A 22,503-nucleotide genomic window follows, 5' to 3' on the forward strand; every position below is an offset into this window, starting at 1 on the left:
GCTCTTTTTGTAGTGGAAAAAAACTGGAAAATGGGTAAATGCCCATCAGTTGGGGAATAGCTAAATAAGTTATGGTACATGAATGTAATGGAATATTATTGTTCTTTAAGAAACGATCAGCAGGATGATTTCAGAAAGACCTGAAGAAACTTACATGAACTGATGCTAAGTGAAGTGAGTAGAACTAAGAGAATATTATGCAATAAGACTAAGTGATGATCAATTCTGATGGACTTGGGTATTTTCAGTAATGAGGTGATTCAGGTTCCAATGGACTTCCAATGAAGAGAGCCATCTGCACCCAGAGAGAGGACTGTGGGGATTGAAATGTAGATCACAACATAGTATTTTCACCTTTTTGTTGTTTGCTTGCTTTTATTTTCTTTCTCATTTTTTTCCTTTTTGATCTAATTTTTTTGTGCAGTATGATAAATGTGGAAGTGTGTATTTAAAAAATGATCTGCCTTTTCTTACAAAGGGTCTCTCTTCATTCCATTTAAGTTGTAAAGTCATCCCTAATCATTGCTACCTTCCTTGAATCATCTTTTCATCCCTCCTTCCCTTCTTCCATTTGTCCCTTCCTTTCTTCTTTCCTTCCTATCTTCATCCCTCTTTTTCTTTCTTCCTTCATCCCTCCCTTCATTTTCCCTCTTTTCCTCATTTCCTCTCTTCTTTCCTTCCTCTCTTCATCCCTTCTTTTCTTCCTTCATCCCTCCCTTTATGTTCCTTCTTTTCCTAATTTCTTCTCTTCTTTTCCTGCTCCCTTCCTAATTTTTCTCTCTTTTTTCAACCCTGCCTCTCCTCCTTCCTTCCTTTCTCCCTTCTCAAAAGCTTAGTGCAATTGGAAGCTTTAATAACTTGGAATTGTACTAAGACTATTGAGACACTTTCTGCAGGGTCTGAGGTAGGAGTCCAGCCCAGGGCTGTCCCTGACTCCTACATTAAAACTTTCTTCCTTTCAATGTCTTGCCTCTCACAGCTTCACCTATAAGATTCCTTGACATGCATACCATCAAGTTTAGAAATACATAAGATCACAGATGATTCCAAATCTAAATTATTCTGAGAGAGGCTAATGCAAAATACATGCTAATTTTTGGTCTTTTCAACAAATTCAGAAACCACACCATTTTTCCTTGCAGAATTACCTTGTGACACCTCCTTTTCTTGAGCAACAATCACAATAAAATCCTTCTTTCCATTTTCTGCCTCTAACACTTGCCAACAATTACAGAAAATATTACATTTCAGATCATTAAATATAAATTAACTCTCCTTTCTAATGCTAATACAATGAACTTAATAATTTTTATTAATTAGCTTCAGACCATATTTGAATATATATATGCTTTTATATATATATATATATGTATGTATATAGAATGTCATATATTTGAGAACTGTGAAAATAAAATTCTTGCAAGGTCCCAGACAGTGAATCCTTTTAGAAATAACTTTTTAAAAGCACAATTCCCCCAAGGAGAAATATTTTGCTATAAACAGTATCTTAATTATTGGAATGCTATAGACATCCAGTAGAGAAAAGGTACTAGGTCTAGATTCTTGGAACAGCTCAGGAGCAGGGACTATAGCAGAGATTTCTCTCAGAAGATTAGATTGCCTAATGAAAGCATTGATCTTCTTCTCCCCCAATCCGACCATCTTCAACCATATTTGTATTTAACATTGTGATTAATATGATTTTGAATTTTCAGGTCCAAAGTCCCACTTCATATCTCTACCGACTAGATGGAGCCAATTCTGCCTACACTCCACCCATTTTTACAAAGGTTTGAAATCTGCTATGCTTATTCTATGTGTTTGTTTTTGTCCATAGAATGAATTGCACATAGGATAGTACTGCCTTTTAGAAGCAAAATAAAAAGCTCTATAGTATCTTAGTAGGACATTGCTTTATATATGTGCTAATGATCCTTTTGTAACCAAATCAACCAGTATTGGTACCTACTATGTATACAGAACCTCTCTCAAATACTATCAGAATATTAGGAATAATAAGCTGCTATGATAGTATTTCCCATATAATTTGGGGAAAATAAAACACATGGAGAAAAAAATATATATGAAGAACAATGGGAGACCAAAGGATTAGGAACTGGATGAGAAGATTCAAACCAATCTAGCTTCAAATTCTATTTCTCCTAAGACATTGCCCAGAGAATTGTGTGGCAAATTATTTGGCACAGACAACAAATGCAAAAGGAATTTGGAGAATTGGCTATTGGTTAAAGAAACTGACTCCCAATCTTTCAACAATATTAAGAAGGCAGAACATAATCATTCTTTAGGATTTAGCAGTTCCCAAGGAAGAGAATAACTACTTCTGATCAATCAATAAACTGTGCATGCCATTTGATTCCGAGTCAGTTCTATGGTCTCTTGGTCTGCCAAAGGGCTGTTATTCTTTCTCAATCCAGTAAGATTGGCCCTTGGTCCTGCAATAAATTCTTCCTGGGCTACAAAGTTTACTAACTAGCCTCATGCATTTGGCTATGGCTTGTGCCAGAAAGAAAAACCATTTCCCTTATTGAGGAGTCCAGTTGTTAACCAATGTTTTGACTGCCTCAAAGCCTTGGAATATGACATGAATGCATCCCTTACTTATGGAAACTGGCCCTCTTTATTGAAGCATCTTCTAAGCAAAATGAATATTTTCTTTAAATTATCTCAAAGGATTATGCAGTGCCTCAAAGACTGAAAAGTTAAAAAATATTTACTACCTACATAAAATCTAAAATTGATCTAGGCTTGTAAAGTTCATCTCATTCGACTCTTTCATCTTATAGATGAGAAATGATAAAGGACAAAAGATAACAATGAGAAGAATAGGGATATGAACCAGGAGCTAGGATCCCAGTGACAGCAGTATTCTCTCCACCACATGATGCTGCCTTCAATTTAACACACTGATGCTGAGCCCCATAAGCAACACTTATCCTGAAATGATCCCATGAAGCCTGCCTTCTAGAGACCTGGTCCCTCAAACATAAAATTGGATGAAATTGGGAGATTGTTCATAAGAGAATATAGAATGCATTTAGCATAAGTAGAGAGATGAGAAGCAGAAAGACAGCAGATGTAATCAGTCAACTTAAAAAACTTAAAACAGTGAGTCCAAGCTGAAACTTTAGAGCTGGTATTTCTGAACTAGCCCTATACTATAGAATCAACAGAAAAGAGAGGAAAAAATCCAGATGATATCTCTTTGTGACAAAATAGTGCAACTCTCACAAGTTTGATTCCTGAATGTCTATCATTGGCTGTCTCTTTTCCCTTGTCTGTATTTATTTCTGGGCAAAGCCTATGCTATCAGTTGTTGTAAGTCTTAAGGAAGAGTATGTATTGAAAGTTGGAAATGACAACGCTGTTACAAGGTTATTTGACAGTTTCATCACTAACAAACCTGAGTCTTTTGTTACTGTTTCCAAAGTTGCAAAACTCTGGTAGAGGTTATAGAAACTTTATACAAATGAACTTTTGTGAATTACCAGAAATGGGGAATAAGAAGTCTCACAAATGGATCCATATCTCCAAAGATCGCATCAGTCTTTCCCGAACACCACATGTACATCTTTTTTTTTCCCAATTTAAGATTCCAGAACACCCTATTCAAAGGTTCTTACTCCTAGAGGGCTTACAGAGTCAGAGAGGCCATCTGTCAAATGGTTCCTTTCTTGGAAACAAGTGCAACTCTTAATACAAAGTTTTCCACTTGGTGTGAATACAGTCTCCTTTCCCAAAAATTATTGCTTCTTAGTGATTCCTCATATTTCAGAAACCTTTATCAGATATAACATCCTGCCATCTAACCTAAGTAATGAAACTAAAATCCTTTACATTTCCAAGAGTTTAAGTAAAACCCAATGAATGCACTAAGAGTTTCAGATTTTCTTTAAGTTATTTGTTAATCCTAGAGATAGATACATAAAGGGAAAGGGTGTACTTTTTTTTTATATCTTTGGATTTTTGATGTCATATGTAAAAGACCTAGCTCTTCTATTATACCTCCAGAACTAACTTTCTTTCTTATCTATGTACGGTTTTCTTTATGGTCATCCTACAATTCAGTGCACTATTATTACCTTACTAAAACCTGGAAAACAAAACTAAATCACCCTCTTCCTCAAGAAGTCTGGAAGTAGAAGGTGAGGAGTGAATACTGAGGAGAAAAGGAAGAATGAAAGAGGAAAAAGAAAAAGAATTGTGCTTGTCAAAAGCTAAACCAACTTCTCCATTGTGAAAACTTCATATTTTGTTTTTATGGAAATCTATGTTAATTCTGAATGCATTCATTCTAGAAAGAGATTTGTATTCTAGTTGCCAAGTGACTTGGGAAGCAATAGGATAAAAGAGAAATAATTGGAAAGATAAGGATTGAATTAATAAATGTGTTTTGCAAGACGCAGTGAACATTATAAAGCCAGAACAAATACAATTTTTTCATGCTTTATAGTATTCAAAAACCATTAGTAAAAACAGTTTGCCAATGTAATTAAACTGGTGATTAGAAAAACCTGATGATCTTGCTGATTTAATTTCCACTTCACTCACCAGTTATTATTTTATGACCTAATTTTTTTTTCATTTTCCTCTAAGCATTAAAATTACTTCTTTTATTCTGTTTAATTGAGGGGGGAAAGGACAAAAATTTGATTGGGAACATTTGCTTAAAATTTATAGGAACTACAAAACATAACAGCCACAGAGGGACAAGTGGTTGTCCTAGAGTGCAGGGTCAGAGGAGCACCTCCATTGCAAGTCACATGGTTTCGGGAAGGCACTGAAATTCAGGACTCTCCAGACTTTCGAATCTTACAAAAAAGTAAGTGAAAGGGAACTATTGGAGCACATGAAAAGTTAAGTGATTTATGTAGGTCACCATAGCTAGTAAAATTTAAGGGCAAGATCCATATGCATGTGTGTGAATCAACCAACATTTATGAAGCATATACTATGTGCCAGGAAATATTTGCTGTATATATGTGCATTGTGTGTGCATGTGTGCCTTGTATCCATTCATGTGCATAAGATATATTAATTGCAAAGCAAATACATATTTGAAATTTTCAGATGATAGATAACTACATAGATAGACAGAAAGACAGATGGGTGTGATGGAAGGAAAGAAGGAAGGAGGAAGGGAAGGAAGGAAGGAAGGAAGGAAGGAAGGAAGGAAGGAAGGAAGGAAGGAAGGAAGGAAGGAAGGAAGGAAGGAAGGAAGGAAGGAAGGAAGGAAGGAAGGAAGGAAGGAAGGAAGGATGGAAGGTGAAGGAGGTAGGAAGGAGGTAGTAGGAAGGAAGGAAGGAAGAAGAAGATGAAAGATTTTGAGTCAGTGTCAAAGTCATCAAAAAATGGGGTTGCTTTATATAAATGTAACCTATTCTAATAGTCTTTCTTCTCTTACTTTTTCCGGGATGTGGCAAACAGAACCTCGATCCACAGCTGAGCCTGGTAAGAATGAATTTTCTTAACTGTCTTACCACATTCAATAGTTCTTTGTATCTTTCCTGAAGACATAAAGAGAACAATGTTTCTGCTGCACATGAGTAATGTGAAACCCCTTAAAGGACGATCTGGTTATCATGGGGTTTTGTATACTGTATTTTACATCAACTGTGTTATTAGGTTTTGGTTGTGTTTATTTAAGTCTCATTTGAACAAGACAGAAGAGTTCAGTGTTGAAAAAATTAAAATAATAATAATTTTTCTATTTAAAAGGCTAATAAGCTAATGACAAAAAACAATCCTCCTAAAATTCCTGTGCAAAAATTCTATTACACAATTACATAAACCCAAACCACTAAGTACTAGTCTCCCATCCCAGTTATGTTTCTCCAATGTAAGCAGAGCTGTCATACCCAGTCTATGTGTTCTCAGTACATATTTCCATAAACTCTTACCATCCCACAATTATGAAAAATCCTTCTTGCCCCAGTATTCTCTTTGAACCCTTAGGTCATTGGATTCATTAGCGATCTAGGATATCTGTTCCCACAGCATTTAGTTCAGAAGCTTAGGCATCCGATGGCTAAACCCACAACAGATCACATAATTATCCCCTAGGGTAAAAAAATGTCTCAAAAAAGAGTGGGGAAGATTTTCTCTAAAGTTTCCAAGAGCATGTGGTTCCCAAATACACTTCATTTTTGCCTTTGTTGTCTTCCATCTTCACTTTCCTAACTTTACCCCCTACCCAGCAAAGTGTGTGTGTGTGTGTGTGTGTGTGTGTGTGTGTGTGTGTGCACGCTTAAAGGGGAAAAAACTGTTGCTTTTCCACAGCTGTGTCTTGACTCTGTTCTCTTCCTCAAACTTCAAGATTTATTATAGACAAGGGCAGCTCAGAAGCATTGTTACAGGAGATGCCTGAAATACTAATTTTTTAGCATTGTTTTTTTTTTTAAATCACTGACTGCTGATCAGAAGATAAACATTAATGCATGCTAAGTACGATCCTTAGGAAAAAGCTGAAATTGATCCATTTTCTTGTCCTAAAACCCAATTAGAGCATGTCTTCCCACTCTGTGTTAGTCTCCACATCAAATATTGCTGCTACTTGATGAAATTATAAAATATACAGAGCTTTAAATTGTGGCATTGCAAAACACTGTTTCTTCTATATGGAACTAACCACTGGGGCACAATCTATTCCATGATCCATGAGCTAATATGGAAATCCTACAAGAAGTGAAGTCATATAGGCATCTTTTATACAAAGTTTGTAATGGCTTTTAAATGAACTCTTAAAGTTTGATAAATTCCAGAGTAGAAGCCAAATACCCCCATTGCTCCCAAAGGGATTACTTTAATGGGGAAGGGGAGGGAGAGAGAATTAGCCAGGATTTTAAATCCTTTGGTTGTCTATATATGAAAAAAATAACCTAAAAATGTTTGCCTGAGAGAACTGCTACTGGAACTAATTAAGCAAACTCTTGATATGGTTTTTTTTAGATTCTTAACAGAGCCATATGTTTACTTTTTGCATAAAATTATTATCTTTTGTAGCCATCTCTGCTTTGTAGGTGTTCTGGGAACACTTGTTGATGATGTGTTAACTTGGCTCAAAAATTGTAAAGCAACAATCAATTGGCAAACTCAAATTACTCATTTAAAATTCAAATCTTGGTTTCAATACATGTTATTGTTTTGACATTTAAAACAATTTGAAAACTAGGTAAAAATAGCAGATTTAGGAGAGAAGAGCAAAATGCCCTGACCATAAGGAATAATGCTGGTTATGTAATAATACATTTGTACAAATCTGGGACTGATTGAACAATTAGACCCAAAGAATCATAGGGATTTGTGAGGTTTTAGTGGAGTGACATAATGCTGTGTCCTTCTAATCAACAAGTCTTTATTAAGTGCCTACTGTGTGCCAAGCACTGTGGTAGGCCTTGGTAATACAAATACATACAACCAAACAATCTCCACTTGCAATCAGCTGACATCCAAATGTGATTAATTCCTTTCTTTTCAACATTTTAATCAGTGACTTGGATTAAGATATAAATGGTATAGGTTTTTCAGACTTGCAGCTGATGCCAAATAGAGCAGTAGACATAATATATCAGATTACAGAATTGAATTAAAAATATTGACAGGTTAAAATGATGGATTGTGTCCAGTGAAATGATGTTAATGTGGATAAAGATGATTGTACACATAAATTCAAATAATGAATGTAGATGTATAAGTTGGGAAAAGCATGACTAGATGAAAATTCATGTCAAAAAGAAATGGCAATTTTAGTGGACTGGAAGTTCGGTGTGAGTCAGGAATGAGACTGAAAATTTGGCAGTCAAAAAAGCTAATCCATTCTTAGGTTGCATCAGCAAAAGTATGGTGTGCAGAATGAAGAAAATTATGGTTCTGATACCAAAGTCAGGCTCCATCTGGAGTGTTGTGGATGGGCCTGGTTGCCACATTTTAAGAAGGTCATTGATAAGCTAAAGATCATGCAAAGGAGGACAACCAGGATAATGGATGGATTCAAAAGCATTATTATATATGAGGAGCAACTAAAAGAATTGAAAACATTTAGCCTAAAAAAGAGAAGAATTAAAGGGAACATGGTAACTGTTTTTAAGTTTTTGATTAGTGGAAGAGGGATTAGATTTATTATACTTGGCCCATGATACCTTGGAACTAGAAACATTGAGGGAGACATTGCAGGAAACCAAATTTTGGGTCTAGAAAAGGAAAAACTTCCTATCTATTAGAGCTATCTCAAAAGAGAGAGGAGTAGAAGTAATGGGGAGGCGGGGTTGACAGAAGGTTTTTAAGCAGACCTTTGTCAGGAATGTTAGACAATGAGTTTTCCATAGAGGTACAGAGTCAGCTAGAAAGCCCCAGAAAGCTCTGTCATCTCTAAGACTGTATGGCAATTTGAAGAAAGAGTTTCACACCAAAAGTGACACCTGCTCATGTTCACAGCCTTGATTATTCATTCAGCAAAGGCTTCCTGAAGCTTCTGGCATGGAGTTTTGAAAGTGACTCTCTTGATATGTATCAGCCCCAAACAACACAGACGATATCAATATCCTGTCTTTCAGAAACTGCTTCCATCTAAGGAACTGTTTTCAGCATTAAATAAGATAATCACGTAGGAAAAGGCATCATAAAGGCTTCCAAGCAATAGCTTTTTGAGTAATTTATAAAGTATTTTATCATGTCTCTCTTTCATTCTGTTCCTTTTTTTCCATCACATTAACCCAAGCCCTTGATTTCTGAATAACTTGCTAACTAATGGTTCTATGAATAATCTCCCTTTTTCTTCCTTCTATCTTTCATCCCATTGATTGAAAAATCTTCTTAATGTACAACTGATCACATGATTCCTCTACCCCAAGATTTTTATTGTTTCCCATTGCCTAATAAAAACAGAATGAATTGCTTATTCTAGTATTTAAGATTCCCCAGAATTTAGAGAATCTAATTCTCCATATGCATCTCCCTCCATTCTACTAACCAGATTATACACTACAACTAAACTGGATTATTTTTCATCCACCATCCTCATGCCATTGTTTCCTGTCTTAGAACCTTTACTTATGTTTTCATATCTAGAAACAATTTCTCTCCCCACCCCAATCTACTTTTTCTGAAAGGCCCAACTCTTCTGCCATCTCTTCCACCTAATTCTTGCTTACCTTTCTTACCCCTATTCCTGCCTCAACTGGAAATGACCTTTTCTGGCTCTAAGTTTTCTTTATCTGGGCTTTTCTCTTAAACCTATCCCTTTCTTCCTTATGTCCCAGTGATTTATATTTTGCTTTCTCTCTCTTTGACTTTAAACTCTTTTATTGACCTTACTAAGATCCATGTTATATCTATCTTTGAATTTCCAGTCAACAAAGTAAAAACTGCCCCAGTCTTTTATTTAAATAGGTGCAGGATAAATATTTGCTTATTTGGATTGGCTTATTTAATTCTTTATCTCCTTCCCCATACCTTTTTCTTTCTTACTTAAAGTTTTTATTCTATTTGGTATGAAAACATTTCAGAAATGTCTTTAAACAATTCTCCATTTAAGTCATAGTAATACTAAGCTCTGTGAATGAGCAATATTTGGTGCTAGAACTATTTAGGGCATTTTATGCACAATAAATATAATTTAGAATCAATAGGGATTTAGGTACAAAATTCCTCACTCTGACTTTGGTTATTACCTATATGTAATTTCTTGCATACTTTTCTGAATTTGTACTTCCTGTTTTCTAGTGAATTAATGTTTTAAAGGTGCTTTTAAAAATGAGGTAGCATAATATTACATTTAATTATAAGTATGCTATATTAATCAATTGGCAAACATTTATTAAATGCCAACTGTATTCCAGGGCACTAGAACAGGCATTGAAAATATAAAGACAAAAATGAAATAGTCCTTGCCCAATTTAAGGAGTTTATATTCTAATGATAGAGAGACCATGTAAAAAGAAGATCCATGAGAAGAAAAAAACAATTTAAACAAAAGGATATTGATATACATTTTGACCTATGTAAAATGTTGCATATGATCTTCAGAATAACCCAGATATTAATGCTCATTTATATTTAATATACCAGAAAGCTGTATAATTTAAGATATCTTTTTAAATGCATAATCAAATATTTCCTTTTTCTGTCCTGTCAACCAAAAACACAAAATAAAAAAGATGTTAATGTGTTACCTTTATTTAAATCATCTGATAAATATATCCAGTGAGGTATTCCATGTTTTAGGGAATATAATATTGTCTAAATGTAAACAATTAATATATTTCTAAAAATGGGATTCCTTCTAAGTTATATCCTAGCTTCATGGAGAAAAAAAAAAAAAACAGAGTGGAATGGCAGGTGACAAATTAGGAAGGCCTGGCCCAATGTTGTTTTCAAAAAACTAAAATGTAGACCATTTCAAGAATTTCATAAAAGATTCGCCATTAGGAATGTGCTGTTTCTTCTTTTCTTTATATTCTTTCTCTGTCTCTCTGTCTCTGCCTCTGCCTCTGCGTGTCTCTTTCTCTATCATTCTCTTTCTCTCTCTCTCCTCCTCCTTTCTTCCTTTCCCTCTTCCTCTCCCTCTCCTTTCCTTTCTAACCTCCATCTCCCTATCTCCCTCCCTTCAACTTTCCACTTTAATTCGCTAATAATATTCGTTAATATAAAATTCTAGATATTCTAATTATCCTTTGACTGGAATTCACTAGTACCATGATGCAGCTTCTATAGAACAAATGTGGGTGAAGGAAAACAACAACCAAGTTTCTCCCCATGAGCTCATGAAGCTTTGATATGATGTAGAAACAGGTTTTTCTTGTCATTGCTATATTATATCTGTCTGATGGGTTTTACACTCCCTTCTCTGTCTAGACGGAAGTCAGCTTGCATCACAAATCTTTCCAACTGTTTTGTGAATTAATAGCTAGTCAGTTTATTTGAGTCCAACATCCGTTTGTCAGATTACCTGATCTGTACTGCTGCCTTGACATTCTGACTTCATACTGATTGAATCCTTCAAAGAACAGTCTGCTTAGGGGAGGAAGAAGGCAAGTGTCTCACTTGCCAGCTGTTGATGCCTTGACTATTACTCAGCTGTCTGGATACAGCCACAAACTGTATTGAGTTACTACATCACCATTGTCTAAGAGCATGGAAGAAGAAAAATGTCAAAAATAACTTTTCTTAGCTGGCCAGGGAATCATACATATGCAAGCATAATGTCTCCTGCTTCCAGAGCAGCTCTCTAGAGACCAGTTCAGCTTGCCTTGGACTTTGCTGAGTAGACTCAAGGTTTGCAACTGCAAAGCATAAAATAATCGAACTGCAATGGGCAGATTATACTGAGCAAGCATCATTGCATCGAGTTTGTATTGTGAAAAGGGAAAGATCACTGGACACCCTGATGTAACCTAGTGTAGTATCTTAGATTCATAGGACAATGTCATACACTGAAAAAGATATTTACTCTGGATTTAGATTCAAATTCAGCCTTAAACACTTAGCACTCAATAGCTGTGTGACCCTGGACAAGTCACTTAACCTCAATTGCCACATAGACACACAAGATAAAGTTGAAACTGAATTGTAAAAAGAAAATCGATGACAAGGAAAAATTTTAAACAAAAGGATGTCGATACACATTATGAGATGTAAAATGTTGCATATGATCTTCAGAATAACCCAGATATTAATATGCATTTATATTTAAGAAATACCCTCAACATCCTGTACAAATGAAGATATCATCTAATACATAATCAAATCTTTTTTTTTCCCTACTCTGTCAACCAAAAACATAAAATAAAAAAGACATTAATATCCTTCCTTTGGAAATTTCAAAAGCTCATTAAAATGTGACCTGCTTTTATTATTGCATTGATAGTATAGATTAGCAACTCAAAGCAGAGACTGAATCCCAGATTTAGCAAAAGAGATGGAAAGGGGATGTAATGATCAAAAAATAAATATTAAATGGAAGTTGTTTAATCATTTCAGTTGTGTCTGACTCTTCATGGCCCCATTTTGGAGTTCCCTTGGCAGAGATAATGGAATGATATGTAATCTCCTTTTCTGGTTGAGGAAACTGAGACAAATAGGGTTAAGTGACATGCCTAGGGGCACAGGGTTCTGAAGCTAGAAAATCCCATCTCTGCCACTTACAGGCTATGTAACTTTAGGCATATTATTTAGCCTCTTGACCCTCAGTTTTTTAAACTTTAAAAAAAAGGTTTTTTAAATATCAAATGTGAGATTAGATTTGATGGTATTTGAACTCTAAATCAATAATCCTATATAACAAAGATAGGAAGTGATCGATGCAATGTGAAGTATATTTGATATATAACATAAGTGCCAAGATTGTTCAAGAGAGATGGGGATCAAAGCTACTCTAGATAATTTGGAAAGGATTTCCTTGAGCATGCAGGATATCAGAGGCAGAAAGACCCTTAAAGATCAATTAGTCCATTTTATACACAAGAAAGGGGTTCAAAGAAGATAAATGACTAGTACAGTATCCAATAATAAGGGCATGGGCCCAAGACTAAAAATTGAAATTTCTAACTCATGGCACAGACTTTCTAATTATAATTTGACTTAGAAGTATGGATAGGTTTTGGAGAGGCATGTGGAAAGGAACTAGATGGAAAGAAATAAGACAAATGTGGGAAGGAGCATAAAATAATAATGGATTGTCAAAAGTTCTAGAAAAAGTAACACTTATAAGTATAAAGTGCTTTACATATAGTCTTTTAATTCATGTGCTATACAAGAAAGTGCATTGGACTTCGAGTTAGAAAGTCCTGGCCCAGACCCTTATTATGTTCAAGCTGCCTTAGTAACATTTATTTTTGTCTTCTCAAAGTAATCTCTACCCATCATGGTTCCCACCAAGGTATAGGAGGCCTCAAGATACCAAAGGCTCACAGGTACCTATTCTAGAGGTTGATTATAAGGGAAGTATGTTGTAAATCTTAAATTGCACAAGAAAGGAGAGCTATTAGTATTGTTTTAAGTAGACAGATTTGGTTTTGGTTTGGTTTTGGTCTTTATATAGATTTTATTCAATGGACCTATCTGTAGAAGAATCACTGGAGTGAACTTATTTTTTTAAAAGTTAGTCTTTATTTGCAAAGAATATGCTTAAACTATCCCTTAAAAATTCTAAAGGAAAGATCATAGATTTTGAATTAGAAAATCTAAACCAGGGCCTCTTAACCCTTGTTACATAGGAATATCTTTGCAAGTCTGGTAAAATATATAGACTTCCTCTCAGAATAATAGTGGATTTTTTTTTTAATGTCACAATTGAAGAAACTGATAAATTTGATGAAAATGAAGATTTAAAGATTTTTGTTATGCAAGTTCATAGACCCTTCTGGAATCTGTATGTGCACCCCAATTTAAAAACCACTGTTCTAGTTGATACTTCTGATAAAAAAAAAACAAGACAGGATGTCTGAAAAGTCTTTTGTGGCTATAAGTTATTAAAGCTATTATTTAAGTATTTGGTTATTATAACTTAAAACTACATAATGACTTTTGGACACTCTATTTGCAGACGGAGCTAGGTAGCAAAGTGGATAGAGTCATTTAACCAAGTGTTATTGTAAGGCTAACAAGATGATATTTGTGCATCATTTCACAACCTTTAAAGTATTATATAAATTCTAGGAGTTTTTTTGCGTCTTTCCTTCAATTTTTCCTTCTTTGACAAAATTTTAGGTCCTCTTGCGATGATAGCAGCCCTTTTCTGAATATATTGTAGCTTTTCATTATTCTTAATTTTTTTCTTTTCTGTACATTTATTTTTAAAAACAATCTTGTTTCATGAGTTCCTTGTCCATTTAGATAAATTCCTTTAGACAATTCCCATATGTCCCCTCTCCTCCTTTGAGTTATTTTCCACAAAACATTTTGTTTATCTAATTGGATCTTCTCACCTTATAACTCTTTGCTGCTATCTCCAGATGCCTCTTTTACCAGATATTTGATTCTTTGACTCTGATAATGTTAAAAATAGAATCACATAGCCAATAAAATAAAGTGCTAAGCTTAGTGATATGAGTAACAAATACTATTAGAGTTGGGGAAGGGGGAAAGACCATGTTTTCCTGGGATAGATTAGGGTGGTTTTTTTTTTTTCCCTCAGTAGCATTTTATTTTTCCAATTACATATAAAGATGATTTTCAAAGTTCATTTTTGTAAGTCTTATTAAAATGTTATATTTAGAACGGAACACAATTTTCCAAATCAGGTAACTAACTTCACATGTTCCCATACTAAATGTACTTTAAGATCACATTCCCTTTTTAGCATCTGTATCATTCACATGGGTGATTACTGTGGTCCAGTAAAGCCTTCATCTTTTTCACTTGAACTGCTGCTAAGCTAGGTCTCCCCCATCCTATAACTTGTTTATCTGATTTTATTTTTAGCCTAAAAATATAATTTTAGCTTCTCCTTTTATGCTGTGTTCACAACATTGAAGTTTATCCTGTTGCACTGAACCCAGCAGTCTGTTTTCCTGATACCTTGTTGGGAAAGAAAAAGTTCTAATTCTGGGGCAGCTAGGTGGCGCAGTGGATAGAGCACCAGCCTTGAATTCAGGAGGACCTGAGTTCAAATCTGATCTCAGACACTTAACATTTCCTAGCTGTGTGACCCTGGGCAAGTCACTTAACCCCAGCCTCAGGGGGGGAAAAAAAAGAAAGAAAGTTCTAATTCTAAGAGGTAACAGGGCTTTAAGAATTGAGACAATAGGATAGAATGGGATAGTAGTACTAGTGTAGTAAGGAAAACCTGGATTCTAGTCTTGCCTTAGCTTAGTAACAATGCAGTCCTGGACTAGTCAATCACTGTGTTTGTCAGTGAAATCCCTGGACTTTCACTATGAAATCATGAGTTAGAATGAGAAATCTTTCATTTGTAGTTTTGAGGAGAATACTAAAACATCTCAGTTATTTAAGGGGATAGATTTTAGTCCTTTTGTGGAAATTCCCTTTAATGATTCAGATTGAATTTTTTGTAACTCCTCATCCAAGAAAATTGCTTGAGACACTGGGAGGATAAATGATTTGCCCATGATTATATTGACCCTGATAAAAATTCTCTTAGTAACTGAGAGACCCAGCAAGCTATATGGTATTCACATTCCTCAGATTTTCAAGAGAAAGTAAATAAAGTGATTTTTGCTTTCATTCTATAAAGTCTTAATTTATGTGCTAACCTTGAAAAAACATTTCAGAACTACCTTCCCAGACCTTCTGGAATTAAATATCTAGTAGATAATTGAAAAGAATCAGAAAATGCCAGAAAGAAAAAACAAACAAGATCCCCATTATAACTATACCCCAAAATTGTAAGATGTGTTGGACACTATTGATATTTTCACAACTATTTAAAATGACTGCTTTTATGGGAGTCAGTTTTTCAGCCCAAATAATTAAGCCCTTTGTGATTTTTCAGTCATGTCTGACTATTCATTACCCATTTGGAGTTTTCTTGGCAAAAATACAGGAGTGGTTTGTTATTTCCTCCAGCTCATTTTACAGATGTGGAAGCTGAGGCAGATAGGATTAAGTGACTTGCCCAGTGTCACACAGCTACTGTCTGAGGCCAGATTTGAACTCAGGAAGTTGAGTTTTCATGAATTTAGACCTGGTACTCTAATCTCTGTTCCACTTAGTTGCCCAATTAAGCCTTAACCATTTCTACACCAAAACCCAATTGACAAAAAGTCATTTACCGATTTCCAAATATTCTCAATTTTTATTTCACAAAAGCTTAATGTCTCTTAAATGTCTCTTTTGGAAGGAAATGAGTATTTTATCTCACTTCCTGAGGTGAGATAAACTATGATACCTTCCCCTTTGATAAAATGTGAACCTGATGAATTGTATTAAGCTTTTATCATAAGAAAATATGTCACTTTGTCAAGATGTCACCATAGTTTTTTGTTTCTGCCTTTTTAAAAATTTCACTTCCTTGTCAGTATTGCCTCTGTGTACTGACCCTAGAATAGTAATCATAATAACCCCTATTTGAACAGTGGTTCACTTTGCATATATTCTCACTACTTTGTTTCACTTTGCATATATTCTCACTTCTTTGTGGGTAAATCATTTACTGTCTGTGGGCCTTACTCTTTCCTAATCTGTAAAATGAAATGGTTGAACTAGGTGTTTTGAGGTCCTTTTCAGCCTAAAACTAGGATCTTATGACTTCCTTTGATCATCACAGTATATCACCTCCATTTTGCAGAACAGGTAACTCAGATTCAAAGAAGAAAAAAAAATGTGGCTTATAAAGGGGATTTGGGTTAATCTGATTTTAAATGCAAAGAAGAAGTTTTTTTACTTAAAGAAATCTTTATTTTAAATTATTTTGTGGAAACAATCCTTAAATATATCTTTTTTCTTTTTATTATTATTATATCTTTTTATTTACAAAACATATGCATGGGTAATTGTTCAACATTGATTCTTGCAAAACCTTCTGTTCCAACTTTTCTCCTCCTTCCCCCCACCCTCTCCCCTAGATGACAGGTAGTCCAATACATGTTAAACATGTTAAAGTATATGTTAAATATAATATATGTGTATCTTTTTATAAAGTTATCTTGTTATGCAAGAAAAATCAATTCTTAAATATATCAATCACTATATTTTGTATTTTATATTTTTGCAAACTTTAAGAAACCTACTTAAAAAACTTATAAAGGATTAATTAGAGAACTCACTGCAGCAATTAGTATTAGGGATCCATGTGAATTTGAGGAATTTCTAAATGAGAGGATTTAACCGTGTTTTCTTTCTCTATTTCAATTCTACATTTGGTATCAAGTCTCTCCAAACCAATGATCAATTAGCAACCAAATTCTGAAATCTGGGAAATAAGAAAGTCCATATATATGACATATATCCAAAAGAAATTTATTATCATCTCGCTGGAGATAAGACGGTTGAAATCCTCCAGATCCATGTCCAGATTGGAGTGATAACAAGGGATGACAAGTCTCCCAATGATGGCTTTACAGCTTTCCCTTTTGTACAGAAAATGGTTTCTCATTTCTGAAGTGTGTTAGAAACGTCAGAATCCTGGGAGTTTCAGGATGGTGACTGGTTGAGAGAAAAATGTTATGTATTACCTCTTCTTCCAGATCTACACTTTGGGGGTTTTGAGTGTAGTAATTAGTTCAGAGGCTTGGAATATTTCCTGTTTTACTCAAGACTGATTGATGAGAAATTTGAAGATGATCTCTATCTGTAATCCCAGGGCTATTTGTCCTGAGGTGCATACTTGTCTATGATGTTATAATTAGGAAATAGAGGGAGATTTTTTTCAGTTCATTTCAGAAGTCAAGGTAAGGAAAGAAAAAAATTAAGCAATTAAAAAAGGATAGTGATCAACTAAAATGAACAAAGGAGACTACTATAGGTTGAGCATTATGCTAAATGCTGGGGATACAAAAAGAAGCCTCAGGGAATATTCAGTCTAATAAAGAGGACAAGATGCAAATGATAAACAATTTGCAAACAAAAATGTACAAAACGAACTATATACAGATAAATAGAAAATAATTAATAGAGGGGACAGCTTTAGAATTGAGAAATTAGGGAAGAATTTTCAATGAGACTTAAAGGAAGTTAGGGCAATCAGTATCTAGAATGAAAGATGGAGACTCTTCCAAGCATGGAACTCAGCCTGAGAAAAATGCCCAGAACCAAGATGGCCTTGAGTTGGTCTATTGTTCTTTCAAGTGTGAATATCATAGTCCTGAATGGAAGATACTTATGGCTTTTTATGTCAGGATTCTATAAGGAAAAGATTATAATATTCTAGTACACAGAGATCTTGACAAGGAGATATATCCCATGTTGAATGTGTTTATCTGTGTATATATTTTCTTATAATTCATACCAATTCACTTACATTCCTCAAAATAGTTGATATTTGCATTTGACTCTTCTTAATTCTAAGAAGCAATTTTAAAAATTTATTTCTTTGCATAATAATAATAATAGATGCATAATAATGCATTTCTTGCATGGAAACCACATAATAAAGAAACACAATAAAAAGAGACATAGACACCATAAAATCCAATACTATAAAATGAATCATGGTAGTCATGGTCTAAGGAGGCCTACCATAAAGGCTTGCAAAATAGTGAATTGAAAATGGATCTTTAAAGAGCCATAAATATGATCACTTCATCTTCATATCAAATAACTTTAAGCTAACCCATCCATGCTTTTAATCATGACCCACACACCCAAGATATCCCAGGTATCCCACACACCAAAAAAGGATAAAATACATATACAATTTATATTCTTATTGTTTCTTTATTATATGGTTTCCATGATCCTTATTATTCAAAGAAATAAACTTTTTTAAATTGTTTCTTAGAATTTTGTAATTGCAAGTGTCAAGGTATCCTCAGAAGTTTGCTAGCCCTTACTAGTGGCAATAAGACTTTGTCTTATAAATATTTCTCTTTTCAACTACAAAAAGCCCAAAAATTGAACTACAGCATCTTTGCCATGATTGCCATTGAAATACCTATACTTATATTGCAAGATATTTTAGGTAGTGATTGCCTTATGGAACATTTGAGAACCTGATGTTAGAACTGAAGTTAGTACCTTGGAGTTACCTTACTCAAGACTTTTTTGGGGGCAAGGTAGACCAAAAGGGGATTCAATGGCAACAAAAACCTGATAGAGATCGGATGAGTACTACATGGCAGTGTAAGCCAGCAGAGATTCTTTAGCCAAGGGCTGGAACCAGAAGTGCTTCTGGGAAGATTCATCCCCTCCCACAGGATATCACCCCCCAGATCAGAACCCTGGTTGTCCCCTTGCTAGTTTTAGTTCTGCCTTTCTGAGAATCCCAAAACCTATAATAACTTCTAGCACACTTTACAAAAGAAAACACAAGTGAATATCACAAAGGGGAAAAGTTGTAGTCTCACTGACTTCCAAGATTCTATGCAATCTAAGCACATAAGAATGAGCTCACATAGTGTTGATTCTGGACTCATGCCTTGGGAGAATCTAAGAGTATTTCCCTAGCCCAACTCAATTGATAATTGGGGTCAGGTTTGGCTCTCGCTTGAAACAACAGTGATTGCCCAGATGAGTATAAATGAGTTCTCCTTTCTGGATCTTTATTAATATGGCCAAAAGCATCATTTAGCTTTGTTGGAGTTTCTAGTCCTATCGGTAGACCTCGGTTTAAAGCCTAGCTATGGGGTATGTTTCCTTATTTGTAAAAAAGGGTGGAGGAGTAGACTAAATGATCTCTGAGAAGTCTTTAAGTTATAAAATATGTGTGAAAAAGTTAATTTTATTTATTTTTGTTAAAAGATATATTTTATTGTGATAACAACACAGGTGAGGAATTAGTCATTTATTATGCTTTTGAACTTCATGAATAGTGGTTCTGATGAAGTCGATATATTGTAAGTTTTGCTTAATTATTTTACTTTGTTATAAGAGATTTTTCTTGGACTGGTTGGACTAAATGACCTCAATGGTTTCTTCCAAATCTGAAATCCTGTTATTCAAATATCCTTGCTAGCTCTCAATTTTCTAAGTCCATAGTTTGTTGTCATCTTTTAAGTTAAAAATAACCAACACGAATATTACTTTGAGTTTAATATCTTCCTAATGTAAGAATTTGTTGTGGAAAACAAAATGTCAGTTTCATGAGTAGGAACTATTTTATTTTTGTCTTCTTTTTGGACCTCAGATGGTATCTGGCAAATAATAATTAATTAATAAATGCTTTTTGGTTGATGAGTTGATTGGTTGATTATCACTATGAACATGTCTGGAAAATTAAGAAAAAATGAACTTGACCTATCTGTTATTACCATTCCAGAAGCAACTGGGAATAAAGATTTCAGTGATGTTGTAATAAGCTGGTCAGGGTTTTAACCTCACCACTGGAGCATTATAAAAGTCAAAAAATTTGTGTGGAGTTAAACAAACAGATGTACATTTCAACACACCTACCAAAGACAGCAAAGACTGTCCCATCCTATTTTCCTAATCCAGAACCTCTCCTGTGTTCCTCAGTACTGTTTGGGAGGGTCTTTCATGAATCATTTGTCATCGTTATGGGTCCACTAAGACCCAACACACTCCAGTAATATGAAACGCCCCAACTGCTGTATATGAGCTACTCGAGCAGTTGCATCAGCTTGCCAAAGAAAGTATTTCAGTCTGAAGAGAACGCACGCGGGCTGAGCTTTTAATTAGACACTCATTTCTGACTGATCTTTCCAGCACAGGAAGTCTTTAGACATGCAATGACTTCAAAAAAGAAAATTAATCCAGTTTTAATTGACACAGATGTGCTGCCTCTTAACAAAATATTCAGAGCTCCCAACGCCTTGTGATCGAATTAAGGAAACTCCATCGAGACGGACTTAGGCATCTGAACTCCTTTGTTCTCGTCACACTTTGATTCTCAAGTGAGGAAAAACAGTATGAAATAATGTCATTCCTTTATTCAACTCGACATGTCCTTACTCACTTTGCTTTATATTGTCTCATTTTGCTAAATGAGATAATATATGTAATATGCATTGCAAACCTTTTGACTTTCTATAAATATGAGCCATTGGGATTATTTTTCTGCAAATTATACTGGGCCAAGATTATCCTTAAAGTATATAAGCCAAGGTCTTCAAAATGGCATAACAAATCTCTACACCCCAAAGTGGATTTTATCCATAGTCTCCTAATGGTATTTACTTGGAGGAGAAGAACAGAATAGAGGATAATAGGTATAGGGGATAATAATATAATATTTAATGTAATATACAGAATAATATGCTGAATAGAACCCTCATTCCTCTTTAGGATATACTCTGGAGTTTGACTAGCATACCCCAGAAATTTCTTCATTTGGGGCAGCTAGGTGGCACATGGATAGAGCACCAGTCCTGAAGTCAGGAGGACCTGAGTTTAAATCTGGTCTCAGACACTTAACACTTCTTAGCTGTGTGACCCTGGGCAAGTCACTTAACCCAATTGCCTCAGAAAAGAAAGGAAGGAAGGAAGGAAGGAAGGAAGGAAGGAAGGAAGGAAGGAAGGAAGGAAGGAAGGAAGGAAGGAAGGAAGGAAGGAAGGAAGGAAGGAAGGAAGGAAGGAAGGAAGGAAGGAAGGAAGGAAGGAAGGAAGGAAGGAAGGAAGGAAGGAAGGAAAAGAGAAAAAGAGAGAGAGAAAGAAATTTCTTCACTCTAGAAGTTCTTCTAGCCTCTTCCTCCAATTGAGTGACTCTTCCTAGAACTTCCATTGAAGGAGTGCATCAAGCCAACCTAGTCTCATTCCTCTCCAAACAATACTACAATCTTTCTCTATCATGCCCCTGTGCCATGTTTCCTTTTATGTGTTGTTTTCCCTTGTTAAGGTATAAGCTCCTTGAGGAAAGGAACTGTCTTTCTCTATTCCCATTGTAAGCACAAGCACATAAAAAGTATCAATAAAATTCTTATTGACTGGCTAGCTGAATTAAAGCTGAAAACCTGGCCTCATATTTTACAAAAAGAAATGAGAACACTCATCATTAATTCCATCTTCTTTATCTATTATCACTCAAGTGCCTTCTGCCACTTGCTCCTTTTCCATCCCTCTTTCACTTCTTATCAAAGCTAACCTCTTTAGTTGTTCAAGTGACTCTATTTTATCCCATCTCCTCCAACAGATTGTTTTGAAGTTGTTGTTGTTCTCCTTCTCCTCTCTCTCTCTCTCTCTCTCTCTCTCTCTCTCTCTCTCTCTCTCTCTCTCTCTCTCTCTCTCTCTCTCTCTCTCTCTCTCTCTCTCTCTCTTCTCTCTCTCTCTCTCTCTCTTCTCTCTCTCTCTTCTCTCTCTCTCTCTCTCTCTCTCTCTCTCTCTCTCCTCTCTCTCTCTCTCTCCTCTCTCTCTCTCTCTCTCTCTCTCTCTCTCTCTCTCTCTCTCTCTCTCTCTCTCTCTCTCTCTATACTAGTAATTTCTTAGTTGCCAAAGGTAATAAATGGCTTTTTCTCATTTCTCAATATCAATTTCTCTGCAACCTTTGTCACTACTGATCTCTTTAAGTGTTCAGATCACCAATTTCTCCAGGTTCTCCTCCTACCTATCGGACTGTTCCTTTTCTGCCTCCTTTTCTGGATTCTCCTTCAAATCACGCCTTCAAATAATAGGTATCCCTCAGGGTTCTGTCCTAACCTCTCTCCTCTTCTCCTTCTATACGCCTTCAGATTTCATGGATTTAATTACCATTTCTGTGCTGATAACTCTCAAATCTACCTTTCCTTCCCCAGTTTCTCTGTTGACCTTCAACTAACTCACATCTCCAACTATCTTTCAGATATTATGAACTGGATGATTAATAGACATCTTAACTCAACATATTCAAAACCGAACTCTTTGTCTTTTCCCCTAAAGCTCCTCTCTCCCAAAACTGTGACCTCATGTTTTGATTACTGCTAGGTCTGACTTAGTTCT

The 22,503-nt window shown here is 35.2% G+C and overlaps 1 protein-coding gene across 3 annotated transcripts in view; it reads left to right on the top strand.

The window, feature by feature from the left end:
* The window catches only part of PALLD (palladin, cytoskeletal associated protein), a 463,990-nt gene that overhangs the window by 203,596 nt on the left and 237,891 nt on the right, over nt 1-22,503 (top strand). For all 3 annotated transcript variants that reach the window (XM_074272636.1, XM_074272637.1, XM_074272638.1), the window contains exons 5-7: nt 1,716-1,790; nt 4,702-4,843; nt 5,449-5,472. In XM_074272636.1, the coding sequence (XP_074128737.1) occupies nt 1,716-1,790; nt 4,702-4,843; nt 5,449-5,472 (241 nt within the window). The remainder of the gene's footprint in view (nt 1-1,715; nt 1,791-4,701; nt 4,844-5,448; nt 5,473-22,503) is intronic.

Source organism: Sminthopsis crassicaudata, chromosome 6, assembly GCF_048593235.1.
Source record: "Sminthopsis crassicaudata isolate SCR6 chromosome 6, ASM4859323v1, whole genome shotgun sequence".
NCBI classification, from domain to species: Eukaryota; Metazoa; Chordata; class Mammalia; order Dasyuromorphia; family Dasyuridae; genus Sminthopsis; species Sminthopsis crassicaudata.